The following is a 16,442-nucleotide window of genomic DNA, read 5'->3' as shown; positions in this document are numbered from 1 at the left end:
GTGATTATAATAGATAATAAATTGTAATCTCAGGCAATGAGCATATTTAATAGATACATTTTTCAAGGGGAGGCCTGGGCATTCAGATACACACAGCAAAGGACAGGGTCTTACTGACAAGGCCTCAACATCCAACTTCAAAGACATTGTTAGTTCTGGTAAATACCTCTTCCATCCATGGTCTGGGTTGGGGGAAATGGCCAGCAGAGCTGGACAGGCCTGAGAAGAGGCTGAAGACAGGGCAGCTAAAAGAGGATGATGGACAGCGGAGGCCCCAGTGAGGGAAATGCATGCTGCCCCAGTACAAGCCAGCACACAGGCCTGGGAGAATGATCACTGACTAGGTCACGGCCCGGAGGGCAGACCCAGAGAGTAAAAACACTCACAGAGCAGCAAACGAAAGACTTATGTGGCAGAGGAAACAGGGAAGAGGCCAGGCATCTCATCTCGTCAGGTACGCCTACAGGTGTGAGTGGTGGGAGGGAAGCTGAGGGAGAGGAGCTCAAGCCTCTCTAGCCCCAGGACACTTTCTCCAGCTCCTGGGTCTGTCTGCCAATATGCTTTGTTTTTACAGCACCTGAGTTTCTTTTACCCTAAGCACCCGTCACACCGTACAGGACTCCCTGACGTCTGTCTTTCACCAGGCTGACTGCTTCTGGAGGCCAGGGACCGGGCCTTCTGGCCTTTCATTCCCAGGACTAGCACATGGCACTTGGTAGGTGCTCTATAAATATTTGCTGACTAAACGGACACATGTTCGGTGACTGGACTGCAGTTGTAGCTTCATGGCCTGACGTCATGAGTCAGATTTTGCCCCAGCAGCCCTGGAATGACACAGACAGGCAGGCTCACTCCCAAGAAGTGGGAACCCCAGCCGCTCTCACCCAGGCTGACGAGCACCCGCTGCAAGGCCTGGTAGGACGAAGTCTGCAGGTCAAAGAGGGAGAGTTTGTAGTCCGTGCTCAGCTGCGCCTCATGTCGGATTGTCTCAAATAACGCTGATGCCCTATAGAGCTGCAAGTAGGGACAAAGAATGTCATTCATTCCCCCAGAAACCACTATGGCCAGAGACAACTTCTGTACCCAACTTGGTGCTCCAATCTAGAAACACTTTTTTAAGAGATTTGAAAGGACGGATCTTCATTTCCAGGTAGGTTCCTGTAGACTGGAAGAGGCATCATATCAGATCACACCCAGGAAATGATGGTTGTTTATGTGCTCAATTAGACCAGGCCATCTAAAAGACAGAGCTTATGGACTTCTAGTCTGAAAGTTGCAAGAAAAAAAAAAAAAATCAGCTATGAATCCAATCAAGGGCTGATTTTGATTAAAACAAACAAAGCCTCTCCTTTTGCCCTCAAGCAACCATAATTTAGTACCCCGGCCTCACTCAGCCCCAGGGCCAGAGTGAGAGCAGGTACAGAGCAGACAGGCTGGATACAAGGCTGGGATGGGGGGAGGGAGGAGGAGCAGGCAGCCATCCTTTCACGAGGAGGTCAGCTTTGGCAAGCAGTTCAGCCGAATCAAACACTGCCCTCTGCAACGGTGACCAGGAGTAGGTCTTTCCGGGACAAGCTCCCCACAGCCACACCTGCTCACAGGGACATCCACAGGACCAGATGCTCAACATTCCTACAGAGACACTGCCCTGCTGCTCCAAATGGCTTCTCCATGAGACTTTTCTCTTAATATTTATATGCAAGGAATAGTATCCAATTTTAAGTTCATGCAAATTAAAAAAAAAAAAAAAAAAAAAAGAATTCTAGGACTAAGAACTTAGACTTAGTATCCTCAGCTCTACCACTAATTCATCCTGTGACCTGGGGCAAGATTTGGAGTCTCAGTTTCTTCTTTTCTATAAAGGGGATGGTTATCATTCTACCCTCAGAGGTATTTGAGGAATAAATTCAGTGAGTGACAGTACTTGAAAACTGCAAATCACTATAGTAATATAAGTTTTAATTTTTTAAACAAGGAACTAAAGAATTCTTTAAACTGCCTTTAATAGTTTAAAAAGGAGAGAGAAACGCCACCACATTCCAGGAGGCCATGGCACAATTTCAGTCACATCACCTCATCAGTTCCTGTGAGCACCTCCGATAGGAGCCTTGATTCACCTTGCCTTGTGCTCCTGGGCCTAGCACAATGCCTCAGCAGGAATTACTCACACATGGCCTAAGCTTTGAGTGTGTGATTTTGGATGATGCCATCTCACAACTCCTTCAGCTTGACAGAGGAACCACAACTCTAGGATCTTTCCAGTCTCCAGAGCCAGCATGAGAGTGGGCTTCTCTTCAACTATTTGTACATATGCAGAAACATGAACTCTGTGTGTGTATGTGTGTATGTACAAGTGCGTGTATGTGTATGGGTGTGTGTGTGTGTGTGAGAGAGAGAGAGAGAGAGAGAGAGAAGGAAGTATCCACTGATGTGTCTAGAAACCTATAAAGACATTAAAGCCAATAATTATGAATTCTTGAATTACTTCTCTCATAAAATGTATGTAATTTCATATTAAGGTTTAATGAGGAATGGTAACACGTAACACAAGAATGCTAAAGAAATCGTTGAGAAATCTGTCATACAAGTGAGCAGGAATCTTGACTAAGGCTCAGCACTTCTGGGCTGGAAAATCTATACACTAATCCAAGTGCAGAGGTTAGCACCTTGTAACAAACGTCATCACTACTTGGACAGTAATCCCAAGGGCTTCCATGCTTCTGGCAACAAAATCCACTTGGAACAGGGGTTCTTCTACTCACCTGATGTTGGGCCTCCTCCAGGTTCCCACTAGCCCAAAGGGAGAGGCCAAGACCATGGCGAATTTTGGCTTCATCTTCTCTTCGGCCCAGTTGCTCAGCTAACCTTAAGCCTGAAATCAGATAGAGAAATGCTAAGGACACACGGAAGACAGACAATCCCCCCTGGCCAAGGAGTCCTGGAGGTTAATTCTGCACCAGGTGTATATAAAGAATGTTAATAACAGAGCTAACTAAAATGCGGGACAAGAGTAGAATCAGTCAAGGCAGAGTAAACATTCTCTTCAAATTCTGTGTTAGTGGCGACCTTTCCAGAACAGTCCAAGATGCCCCAGCAAGAGCTCAGGTGATGGCTATCAGCAGGAAACAGATCTGCAGGGCAGGCAGAAACACTGAAACGTGAATGGAACCTAACCTGGCTGCCCTCCCAGCTGTGAAGTCCCTAGCTTTGCAAATGAAAACTTCTGGCCTATAAATTTATCCAACCGAATTCTTTGGCAGGCAAAAGCTTTCCCTGACAGTTCAAGTCAAGCACAGAAGCCAAGCTAATACTCTTCCCTATCTCACGTACATAGCATCCAATCAGTGTCGATGGGAGACACATCTGATGTTCTCCCCCAAAGCAGAACACTCACACCGTCTGACTCTGCCTTCTGTTACCGACACCACTGAGGCATTTCATGTCCAATCTGTTTTTCCTTTAAGGCTGACACTTTGATATGCCTCGGCAGGGTTACAGAACAAGTACATAATGAGTCGAAAGCCTTAAATGAGACTGTCCTCATTCTAGTGGCCTTCAGACAGACACCTGCAGTTTGGGTCACTTACCTACAGCAAGCTTCTGGCTTTCGGGACACAAAAAACCTCCAAAGCTTTGGGAAAGCCAAATCTGAGGGCAACCATTTATTGTCCTGGCCACTAAGCAGTTCTCAGCATCACTCTGTCCTCATGATCTGGCTCTCTGTACACAGGAGTTAGCTTGTGCAGAAGAGCACAGGAAGGTTCCCACACTACAGCTGCACGCACAAAGGAACGACTTCCTTTTTTAAAATCTGATTTACAGTGGATGGGAGCCTGCCTCTGAGCATGCTGGGCCAGTGCAATTTCTGACTTCTGAAAAGGAACTGAGTCAGTTGAAGTGATATTCAGGTTCGTGCTCGTAAAATACTATGCATTTCACAAGGCACTTAACTCAGAAAACTTAGAAATACCATTTTAAGTTTAAAACGTGTCGCTGGATAACAAAAATAATACTTGCAAATTATTCACATGTTAAAAAAACACCTCATACAATAGGAACACAAATGGAAGAAGAACACAAATGGTTCTTGGATGAAAACCAGGAGAATGTTTTAACCTTCAACACACTAAGCATATTCATTCTTCAAGGCAGCTATCCCTGCTCAATGTTCTCCAGTGAAGAGCTAAGAGGCCGGGCAGACACAGTATCTGTCCCCCTCGTTCCTATTAGCCTCTGTCTCTTAGGAATCTAACCCAGCACCCCAGCATCCCTGAAGCCTGGTTTCCCAGGAACTAGTTGCATGTAGCTCCAGGTAGGTCACTAAATGGGCCCAGGCTCCTTTTCTTCACTTACAAAAAGAGAGAAAGCCGGATGAGACCAGTGGCTTTGATCAGGGCTGTCTGTACACATTACCTGGAGAGCTTCTACCCAAATCTCAGACCAGGCCCCACCAGTGAGGTTCAAGTGCCCTGGGGCGGGGTGATGCTGACTCACAGCTCCCTCTGAGAGCCAGGAGAGGGGCAGGCACCAAGGTGGTTTCTGGCTCCACTGTACCCTCAGTGCAAGAGGCTGCAGGCCTGACTCAGAAGCACTCAGAAAGGGCCTTCCAGGTGTCCGCACCTGTAATAGCTCATGAGAAGAGGCATCTAATCCCACCCAGGAGCCGCACCAGGCTTTCTGGTGGAGTACAGCCGCAGAACAGGCACCATGGAGATGCCATGATGAGAATTTAGATCTCTACGAGACTCAGAATTACAAGAAACAATAAAAGTGAAATTGAGAGTTTTCCATAAATGTAGAATTATGTTACAATGTCTCAGGCAAAGCAGCTGCTTTATGGAAACAATCTTTCAGGAAGTACAAAAGAACACAGCTGAAAGGTTGTCATTTGCTGGGTCTGAATTTAATAGTTTTCACAAATTCGACTGAAAATCGCCCCCAGTCTGTTGGAATTTTACCACAGTTAAGTTTCAGGAAACCCAAAGCCAACTCTCATATTTGATGCATGGAGGCAGAACGCCCATGGAGTGGAAGCCAAAAAAGGTCTGGGAAGTGGCTCCCAGCCTCTGGGTAACCTCTCAGCCCGCAGGCCAGAGCAATCCCTGGTCTGTACAAAGGATGACAGCAAACCGTCAGCTTCTGGCCCAGTCTCCCCTTTGCTTCCTGCTTCCCTCCCTCCTGGCTTCCCAGCTGGGGCTCCGGAGTAATGGGGGATATATCACTGTTCCAACCCTGTGCTGTGCTTAGAAACAACAACACACAGGGTCTTGTGTGGTTCTTGGGGCTGGAAACTTGGGCTGGGGCCCACTCCACCATGAACTGACCACATGGTCAGGACCAAGCCACTGGACTCCCTGAGCCTCGGGTCATTTGGCCGCAAACAGAAGTAGAGATACACCTCTGAAGGTTACTGTGAGAATGAAATCCAGTTAAATAAACTAAACGTGCAAAGACCCTTGGAAGCTGGAAATGAGAGTTCTTGCTTGGAAATCAGCAACTACTTCCTTTTACTAGTGAGCCAAGAACATCCTATCTGCCCTTCTTCCTTCCAGGATGGGAGGGCTCCATGTGCCCCCATGAGGCGAAGTGCTTTCCGGGGTAGGAGTGTACGGGGTAGAGGATCAGCACATGGCTGTGGGACTTCTGCTTCCTGAGGAAGGAAGCTCCGGAGGACTGGCTCCTGTGGCTGCATGGAACCTGACAGCAGGGGTCAGAAGCCTGGGGGTGGGGGAGGGGGAGGAGGAGAAGGAGGAGGCAGCTGCAGTCACTTTCTGGGAGTGTCTGGAACAAGACTGCCATAGCATCAGCTCAAGCACTACGGGCAAGCACCAGAAGGAAGCCTGGCCGACTGCTTGAGCGAACCTCAGACTGGATTAAACCTCAGCTGTGACCTCAAAATGGACTTCTTCACAGTTTTGTTATAGTTTAGGTATTTTCAGGATGGACAACGCGGCTTGGGACAGATGGGCATCTTCCTCTGATTCAGGCCCTTAAATTTTATGTGACTAAATCTTACTTGCTTCCTCTCGTGTGGGAATGTGTCGTCTGCTGTGAAGGTGAGGGCTCCAAGGAGCAAGGAGGGTACCAGCTGCCCGGACAGCCAGCTCCCAGGGTTACACAAGCCAGGAAACACATTCTGGACAAGGGAACGCCTTTGTGCTATTAATGCACACCTAGTGGGGGCACCACAGTTTTGGAGTTGAACTCATGATGTGGCCTCTGAGCTCCTCACTCTGGGCAGGGGTGGCCACTCAAACTGTGCCTACTTCCTTCCGAGTACACTCTGAACTTGACCTCAGGGCTTACCCAGAGACCACCCCACAGGAACCACACAGGACCTTTTCACTTACCTTCCTGTAAATACATGACTGCCTGCGAATAGTTCTGCAAGGCATGATGGGTCCTTCCGAGGCTACTGTATGACATTGTCTTAGCCACCAAGTCATTCATCTGCGCGGCGATGCTCAAGTGCTGTTCTTGATAGACCACGGCCCGCTCAAAGGTGCCCAGGGATTCATAGGTGAGGCCCAGGTTCCCGTAGGCTCGGCCCTGGCAGGTGGGGTTATTGGTTTCCTCTGCTATCTGCAGATCGAGCTGGTGGTACTGCAGGGCTGTATCATATTCCCCCATCTGCTGGTAAACGCCACCGAGGCCACAGGCCGCATCACTTTCCAGAGCTCGGTCTTTCATCTCTCTAGCAATGTTCAGCTGGCGTTCAAGGCAGGAAATGGCTTGTTCGTAATTCCCTAATTGGCTGTGCAGACTTCCTAGCTCTCCATAGGCCTGGGCTTTATTAAAGGCCTCCCCGAGCTCATGGGCGACCACGAGCCTCTTTTCAAAGCACACAAGGGCTTGCTGCAAGCTCCCCATTGCCCTGTGGGGATGTAGACAGAAAAGCAATGATATTATTTTGTGCAGGTGCAGACATGCTAAAGCCCCCGAGAAAATGAAAAGCATTTGTCACTGTCACTTACTATAGAAGCTCTTAACTCCTCTTCTAGCTAAAATCTATCATGTGCCCTTAGAGTGAGATGCAGGGGAATTTCATAATCTGGAAAGCAATTCAAAAGTCATCCCTTAGTGACCTTCCCAAGAGCTTGAGATTCAATGGGATATACACCCCAGAGGAAACATAAAATATATTAATAGGCACAATGATAGCGAGTGAACTGTTTGGTTCTTTGGGCCTCCCAATTTCCACTACCGCTTAGACTATGTTTTTGAAATCACTTTACAATGGCTATAAATCTTTCACCCTGAGCTTCTCAGAGCACTCTGTGGGTGATGATTTAGCTTGACCCTTGCCCTTCCTCTACTCCAGGAGCCCTAATCCCCTGCTGATCTGGAAGGGCCGTAAATTCTGCAGACACAGACACCTTCTTGGGTTCCCCACACTCAGAAGGAAAGCATCACCTTAGCCAACAGTGTGTCTTTTCTGTGCTGCTAAGAGATGACATGGTAAGACTGGGAAGAGCAAGGATTTGGGCAGCAGACCAAGTCAGTTGTGTGGGGCACATGAATTCCTTTCCCTGAGCCTCCATTTCTGGATGATAGTAAATCCCACAGCCCATCGCAGACCATAGTAAGTGTAGAGTAATACAGGATTGCCATAAATATTAAGCAAGATATCTCTGCAAGGTGCCTAGCATGATGATGATAGGATTTTTATTTATTCACTTATTTATTCATTTATTCACTCCCACCATCTTCAGGTGGTTTTCACTAAAAGCAACAAAACGGGAGTCCACGTAATTCGCGGGTATAGATGTGTCATTAATAAACACATTCATATAATGTGAGAGACTTTCAGAAAACATCAGTTGAACTGATGCATTCACCTTTCCCGTTCCCATTATCTCTTTTATCCTGCACCTCATGAGGTAGTCAAAGAAGCATTGCATTTGCAGTCAGACAGCCCTGGGTTTGACTCTCAGCTGTCCTTAATTTTTAAGCTGCGTAACCCTGGACATCGACCTAACCCCTCTGGGTCTTAGTTTCTTCCTCCATAATTGAAGGGTAATAATAACCCTGCTAAATTCACAAAATCATTGGGGGAGCTGAATAAGATACACATGAAACTGCTTTGTAGGTAACAAGCCACCATGCAGACAGTAAGTTGCCTTTACTGTCACAGATGCTCTTAGTGCATGTGATCAACCACATCTGACCTCTGTCATCTTTACCTGTGCCCATTTCCTAGGCCCCGGTAAGCCTTAGCTTGGTCTTGCATGCGATTCAGACTCTGGGCAACAGATAAATACTGTTCGTAGTACTTGATAGCTTCCTCATAGTCACCCAGGGCCTCGTAGCAATCCCCCAGATTGCCATAGGCGCGGCCCCTGTCGAGCACGGACTCGTTTCCACTCAGCTGCTGCAGCATGGCCAGCTGCTGCTCGAAGTAGCCGATGGCTTCTTCCATCACATTCATGTTCATCTTTGTGATCCCCATGTTGCCGTAGACCTGGGCTTCCAGACTAGGGTCCTTCAGCTTCTGCCCCAGATCCAGCTGCTCTTCATAACACTTGAAGGCCATTGTGTATTTCCCAAGGGCCATGTAGACCGCAGCCAGATGCCCGTGAGCTCTGCACTCCCCCGGCAAGTCACTCAGCTCCTGATAGACCTCCAGTTCCTGTGTGTGATAACCCAAGGCCTTGTCGTATTTCTGGATCATCCGGTATGCCGTGCCCAGGGCTGCATATGCACTGGCTTCCAGTCTTCTGTCCTTGACATGGTGAGCTAAGCCCAGCTGCTGCTCATAGAATTTTATTGCACCATTTATATCTTTTTTACAGATGAATATATCACCCAGGTTCCCCAGGGCTCGAAATTTAGCCTGGGAATTATTCAGCGACTGGGCTAGGGACAATAGGTACTTCTGACACTCTTCAGCTTTGCTGAAGTTCAGCAGAGCCTTGAATGCTAGGCCCAAGTTGCAGTAAGCTTTCGCCTGGCTCAACTTGTCATGAAGGTCTTTGGCCAGTGCCAGATCCTGCTCATAATATTTTACAGCCTCCTGGTAATTTCCAAGGCAGTAGTGGGCATAGCCGAGATTGTGGCAGACCTTCCCTTCCCCTTCCATGTCTTGAAGGTCAGGAGCGAGCCGGAGGTACTGTTCATAATAGGGGGCGGCCTGGACATACTCCCCCCGAGAGCAGTGGAAGTTGCCCAGGTTGCTGAGGGCCCGGGCCTCGCTCTGGATGTCACGAAGCTCCCGAGCAATATTCAGGTGGTTCTGATAATGTTGCAGGGCCCGGTCATGGGCACCCAGGGCCTGGTAAGCCACAGCCAGGTTCCCGTGTGTCGACGCCTGTGAGGCCCGGTCATTCACTTCCATGGAGATCTGCAGCTCCTGCCGGTGGTACCTGACCGCCTGGTCGTACATCCCCAGGGCATTGTAGGCATTGCCCATATTCCCATAGGCACGGCCCTGAGCAGCATAGTCACTCAGCTCCTGGGCGATGCACAGGTGTGTCTTGTGGAGTTTCAGAGCAGTATCATAATCGCCTTTCATCTGGTGTATGATTCCTAAGAAAGAGAATAAAGGAACAGAAAAAAGGTTAGAATTACTGATGAGCAGTTTGGGGGAAAAAAAAGTAATTTGCAACTCAATTTATACTCAAACACAATTCAGATGAATTAGAGAATTTAAAATAACAGAAGGTAGAATTAAATATTTATCAGCGCTCCAGAGGGGAGATAGCTTTCTAAGCTTTGAAGAAACAGAAAAAAAACACAGACAGATTTGATTACAAAATTAAGAGGTTTTGTACTCAAATATATATCTAAAATTAAAAGGCAAACCCGACACTGAAAAATATGTGACACATATATGACAAAATCCAATAGCTATCGTGTATAAAGATTTCCAAGGTTTCACTTGGTCTGATTTAAAAAAAAAAAAATCTAAAATCAAACTCTAGTTTACTGAAATAAGCAAAGAACAGTAAGTGTGAGCAGACAACTCACATCCAAGAAATACAGACGTAACCACAGGGGGAAAATGCTAATTTCTTTTAATAATCAAAGAAATGCAAAATAAAGCAACCCCGAAGTACCATTTTACTGCAGCTAAATTAGCAAACAAAAAATTTAAGCAGCACCCTATACTGATGAGGTTGCCTGAAATTGGTAAACACATCAGCTGCTGGACATAAACGGGAATGGCCTATGGAGAAGCAGGATGGCGAGAACCACACACGTGGTCCTGCTCAGACCCAGCAGTCCTACTCACGGGAATATAGTCTATGGAAATCATCTGACAAATGCAAAAGCTATTCACATACCAATCTTCACTGCAGCATTATAGATTAGTGAGAAATCAGAAGCATCTTAAATGGCAAACACTGGGGGACTGTAGAAGTACATTTTGGTATATCAACTCAACAGAGGATTATGTAGTCATTAAAAGATAATTATAAAGTCTGGGTAGAAAAATGAGGGAAAAGGGTTCTTACAATAATAAGCGGTTAAAAAAAAAAAAAAAAGGGCAGAAAACAACGCTGCATGCTCCCCGTGACAACAGCCAGGAAAATAAGTGTGTGCACATGGACAAGACCTTGAGGGGATTATGCAAAAATAGAAACTGCTTGTGAGGTGATGGGATTTGCATGATTTTTTTCTTCCAAAATTTCTTAGAATTCTGCTTTTATAGTCATTAATAACAGCATTTTAAACAACGCTCATAAACTATGCTCTAGCAGCTAAGGTACTGTTTCTACAAGCAGTTCAAAAAAAGATATATCATTGAAATAAAAAAGAGAAAGTAGTTCCAAATAAGGGATATCATCAAAGTAATTGGGAGGCACCTTTATTGAGAACCTGGTTCAATCTGGCGGGGGGGTGGTTTGGGGTGCGGAGCCCTGGAAAAGATGGACAGAATCTAGTATGCAAACAGGTTTCTCCTTGCCCTTGGGTTTGAACATACTTTTCCATGAATCAATGTGTGAGCTTTGCAGTGGTGACCAAAACCCACAGAAGTACAAAAAAGCAAAAACACCAAGCTGGGTTCTTCTTAAAAGTCTGAACTAAAAATAGACGCGCTGAGAAGCAAGCTGTCAAAATCCAGGCCCCACAATTCGCTTCTGTGACACTTTCACTGACTCACTCAGGCGCCACCCCAGGATTTACTGTGTGTTAAGGCTCGTGGTGGGCAGCAGGGACAAACAAAGGAGATGCAAGTCTGCCCTCAGAGAGTGCGCCGGGTCATGAGGGAGCCGGTCCGGAAATGAACAATGTCAGCACACATCATAAACGCTGAAGTGAGGGGGGCAGAAAGGAGAATGCCAGGGCCCCTCTTCTGCCCCCGTGTCCTCCCCTGCCTGGGCTGGAGGTCTGCCCTGTCACAGGACTTGCATCCATCTCTGGGTCTGGCCAGCTTTTGGATGTTAGCTCGACTCGGGGTACTGGATACATCATTCAGTCCCTCTGAGCTTTTCATAGTTCGTCTATGAAGTGAGGAAAAGAATCATCTCGAAGCCAGGCTTAGAGGGCAGTAGTGAGGATCAGATGAAATCACGTATGTGTGAGTGCACTGTAACTGCAGACTGGAATTCAGGTATTAGTCACTGAAATTACTACATGCTTCTGTGAATTCTCAAGGTGGTAGAGTTTAAACAAACGATGGTAATTATTCTGGGTATTTTCTTAGAGGAGTAAAGTATTGCATAATTTAAAAATAACTAAGTAAATCATGGTCCTCTATACGATGGAATAACATAGTGTCATTAAAAATGGTGAAGTAGGAAAAAAAATACCCTGAGTCTCTCCCAGAACAAATGATTTAATTAAAAAATGATGAAGTCGAAGAGGATATATTGACATGGGAAAAATTATAATATATTAATGGAATATATGGTCACAAAACAGTATATTGTAATAAAAACATTAATGGATGTATATACATGTATGTTTACATTTATGTGTCTACATACAGTGTAGAATTTATTTAAATGTTAACAGTAGTAATCTTTGGGTGGTAGAACTGCCATTTTTTTTCCATTTTGTTTCTCTGTATTTTAAGTGGGTTTTTTTTTTTTTTCTCTAAGGAATGTATAGCACTTGATTTAAAAATTAATGAAAGGATTTTTAAAACTCTTATCCAACAAGCAAAGTAACATTCGTGGGGATTGGGTCTGGTCACTCCCCTGGCTGGAGATGTCATTGGTATCCTTGCTGGAAGGATGCGGTTTTTCAGAACCTGTCTCAAGGTTAGAAACTCTAAGCTACCCAAGAGGCAATATCTTAGCATCACCTGGAACTGCATGAGTGTTGAAAAATGATTAGTGACAAACATTTCAGTTCTGAAGACCTGAATTTGACCTGTATTCCTAAACTGCTTTTATGTAAAGAGAAAATTTTTAGATTTCAATTTCCGGGAATCCTTCAAGGAAATGAATCATTTATTCCCTCTGTCTTCACTTTCTGCGTTTCTAAAATGAGAGGGAAAAATATCTGCCCAGACAAGAGTCCACAGTTAGGAACAGAGCCAGAGCCTGGGGTAGGGGCGGGGAAGGGGGCAAGAGCTGGGGCGCCCACATCTCCCTCTGAGCACCTTCTCCCACAGCAAGGCCTTCGCGCAGACTTTTTTTTTTCTTTTTCCCTCACAGCTTTTAGATTTCTTTGCAAGTGTTTTTTCTTTTAAGCCAATATGATCATTACTTGGTTCCCAGGATGATGTTAAAAAGAAACAAGCAGCGTGAGCCCTTCAGAGAAGGCAATGGGGGAAGCTCAGGTAAACTTTCATGCTCCCTGACACCAAGGACACAGGTCTCTCTTGCTAGCCCCCTACCCTCTCCACTTGTACACCAGCCTACAGGAAACTTGCTAAGTATCTGGATGGCGAACTATCATGGAAAAGCAGAACTTTAAGTCAGCAGTTCTGTTTTACAAGCCCGGCTCCTACCTCGTTCAGCTGGGTACCTTTGAGATGGTCACTTTAATTCCATGAGGCTTTTTTCCTTTTTTTTTTTTTCCTTTTTTTTGAAGAGAGAGAGCACGTGCATATGCACACATGTGAGCAGGGGGGTGAGGGGAAGGGGAGAGGCAGAGGGAGATGGAGAGAGCATCTGAAGCAGATTCCATGTCCAGCATGGACCCCGATGCAGAGCTTAACCTCACAACCTTGAGATCATGACCTGAGCCAAAACCGAGTCAGTTGCTTAACCGAATGAGCCACGCAGGCGCCCCTCCTTTTCTTTTCTAACTGAAACTTTTTTGGTGTTTTTGTTTTCTTATTAAAGTTGGGTTATGCTATGTCAAAGAAAAGGTATGAGAAACATAATGGTATATATCAGTATGCTTTGTAACCTCCAGCATGGTATCTGAACATGGTACAAGCAGTATTTAGAGAGTGACAGAAAGGAAAAGGAATTCCAGGTTTCCTCTCATGGCCTCAAGAGTCTGGCCTAGTTAATAGGGAGCAGTTGGGATGATAATGGCTACCCAGGGTTCAGTGAGATGTGAAAGAAACTGCCTGCTGGAGATGGCAAAATGATCTGACCCCCGGCCAGCTTGCCCACACACTCGCCTTCTTTCTCCCCTTCCTCCTCATCTGACACTTCCGAGGCTCTCTAAAGAATCAGGCAGATTCTCAAAAACAAAGACTTCCGGACATGAGCAAGCATAGGAGGCAATGGGCCTGGCTGAGATGGGGATTTCTTTTCATCCGCCCTGCGTCTCTACTGTCCCAGCCTCTCTGCCAGCCTGAAGAATTCTGAACAGAGCATTACACACTCTTGGCAGCCGTTCTCTTTGTTGAGGCAACATAAAAGCAGCCCTGAGAACTGCCAGCAGAGTGACTGCACATGCTGAGGAGATAATCTGCAGATCCTCCTTCCCTTTCGAGACCACAGCTTGATTTTCCAGGGCCGTCACTCAGATGAAGACTTACAGAGAGCCTGTCAGCAGGGGTGTGCTAGGTGACAACGTGCTGCAGGGAGGGGGATTAAACGAAGATTAGTGGGGCAGAAGAGCCTCACAAAGCTGAGTTCCCACAAGGGCGTGCGGAGAAAGGACACATGGATATGGATTTATAGATCACCATGGTGGGCCTCTACCCTGGGGACAGGAATGGTCACTGCCTGGGAATAGTAACACCTACATGAAGTGCTGAGTGAGGATCCAGGAGATCATGCTCACGAGAAGCCGGCACAGGTGACTCGGACACAGTAAATGCTCAACTTGGTTTGCTTCCTATTATTAACCATTACCAGCAAAGACCAAGGGAGTTGTGACCATGATGGGCCTAGCAGAATTTCTGCTTAAATGAGAACATTTAGTATTTAAAAAAAAAAAAAAAAAAAAAAAAAAAAAAAAAAAAGAGAACATTTAGTGTTTCCGCAGGAACTTCTGCCTGACTTCTCTCTTGTGAATTCTCTGAAAGGAGGGCCCCAGTGTATTTCCACCAACAGTGGAGGCGCTCTTCTCATTTACTGAAAATAGCATTGCTCTGATTATTGATAGTATGGGATCTAAATGGGGCTTTAAGAGCTCATCGGTCCTTTCTCGAAGTTTTCCAAGAGCTTAGCTTCTGCCCCACCCTAGCCAAAGCCCCAGCCACTCTCAGGAGACACGAGCTGTGGGAGCTAGAAGGGGCCCTCCTATGGTGTCAACTTATAAATGACAGAGCCCAGGTCCAGTGAGAGGAAGTGAGGTCTTGGCAGAGCTGCGGGAGGTACTCTTGACCCACACACCCTCAGCCGTACCAGCCCATCCAAGATAAGCAGAAGGCATCAAGGAACTGTTATTAATAGTGTCCTAGGTGTAACATGGGCCAGCACCTGTGCTAAAAGTTCTCATCTATTAGAAACACACCCAGGAGGGGCGCCTGGGTGGCTCAGTGGGTTAAAGCTTCTGTCTTCGGCTCAGGTCATGATCTCAGGGTCCTGGGATCGAGCCCCACAGTGGGGCTCAGTGGGGAGCCTGCTTCCCCCTCTCTCTCTGTCTGCCTCTCTGCTTACTTGTGATCTCTCTCTGTCAAATAAATAAATAAATTCTTAAAAAAAAAAAAAAAAAACGAAACGAAAAGAAAAGAAACACACCCAGGAGTATTTACAGGTGAAACAACATGGTTTCCTTTCAAAAACACTCTAGCAGAGGGGGAAAGTGAGCCTGTGTGGGTGGGAGGGTGGGTGTATGAAACAAGATTAGCAATGTATTTCTTTTTTTTTAGCAAAATGTTGATAACTGAGTTATGAGTACGTGGGGGTTTGTTATTCTATTCCTTCTGTGTGTGTGTGTGTGCGCGCGTGAAACATTCCATAAGAGAAAATTAAATCAAATAATCAAGATATGCAGAGAGATCTGTATGACACATTCTCCTATTGTTCCTTCTGGATCAGGAAACTTCCTCATAGCTATGTCCCGATGGGATATTTAAGTTCATTTGTCTGTCCGTAGAACCTCAGGAGAGAAAGAAATCAGCTGCTCACCGGCATGCCTACACAAGCCAGCCTCCATGTCCTTCTCCAGGCTGGGAAGACTCACAGTGACACGGTGTCTTGTCCCACTGCTTTGATTTCTTTACAGACACAATATTTAATTTTACCTTTAATTTCAAAGGCTCCTAATGGATAGGATGACATTTTGCCAGTCCAACAGGCAAGGGTGGTGGGGAGGGAAGGTGTTTCCACCGGAACAGCGGACAAACGTGCTTAATACAAACAGTGCTGTGTATTCGCAGCTGCTCCCCCCACGCTCTCCACCAGGAAGAATAGCCCCAGTTTCTTTGGGGCACCCATTATTTCAGCTCTCTAGGTTCCCCAGATCCTCTACCTCTCAAGTTGTCACACAGAGTTTGTCCACATAGCACCTAAAATATCCCAAGGCTTGGAGTGGGGAGGAAGGGACAGACCTGCTTAGTAAACAGATGGCTGGCATCAAAGGCATGAGAGCAAAGTGCTCTGTGTTAGAAATGCAACCGACTGGATGTTTTATCTCATTTTCAAGTTATTATTTATTAGCCTAGAGACAAGCTCATTATTTTTGCCAGTGGAGGACAGCAAAGGTACAGAAATTTTTAAATGCAGATAATTTTAAAATTATCTCTCATGTGATTTCAGCTATAAGCATCTTCCTGGTACAAAAGCTTTTCCTGAAAACCAGTGCCTGCTTGATAATCTACTTGATAATCTCAGGCACACCTCAAATCAATCCTGTGAGGGGCACCTGGGTGGCTCAGTGGGTTAAGCCTCTGCCCTCCCAGGGTCCTGGGATCGAGTCCTGCATCGGGCTCTCTGCTCAGCGGGGAGCCTGCTTCCCCCTCTCTCTCTGCCTGTTTCTCTGCCTACTTGTGATCTCTCTCTGTCAAATAAATAAAGAAAATCTTAAAAAAAAAAATCCTGTGAGATCACTACTGCAGTCTCAGAGACCCAGAAGTTTCAAGAACTCACTCAGGCCCATACAGCTCTACGTGGCAGAATGGATACTGGACCCTAGGTTCTTCT

General features: G+C 46.1%; 1 protein-coding gene across 8 annotated transcripts in view; it reads right to left on the bottom strand.

The window, feature by feature from the left end:
• The window catches only part of TTC28 (tetratricopeptide repeat domain 28), a 646,079-nt gene that overhangs the window by 107,916 nt on the left and 521,721 nt on the right, over nucleotides 1-16,442 (bottom strand). For all 8 annotated transcript variants that reach the window (XM_059139718.1, XM_059139719.1, XM_059139722.1 and 5 more), the window contains 4 exons: nucleotides 8,184-9,525; nucleotides 6,351-6,874; nucleotides 2,763-2,872; nucleotides 885-1,014 (listed from right to left, as the gene is read on the bottom strand). In XM_059139718.1, the coding sequence (XP_058995701.1) occupies nucleotides 885-1,014; nucleotides 2,763-2,872; nucleotides 6,351-6,874; nucleotides 8,184-9,525 (2,106 nt within the window). The remainder of the gene's footprint in view (nucleotides 1-884; nucleotides 1,015-2,762; nucleotides 2,873-6,350; nucleotides 6,875-8,183; nucleotides 9,526-16,442) is intronic.

This window comes from Mustela lutreola, chromosome 11 (assembly GCF_030435805.1).
Source record: "Mustela lutreola isolate mMusLut2 chromosome 11, mMusLut2.pri, whole genome shotgun sequence".
NCBI lineage: Eukaryota > Metazoa > Chordata > Mammalia > Carnivora > Mustelidae > Mustela > Mustela lutreola.
The sequence above is the reverse complement of the archived record's forward strand: the minus strand, read 5'-3'. Positions and strand labels throughout refer to the sequence as shown.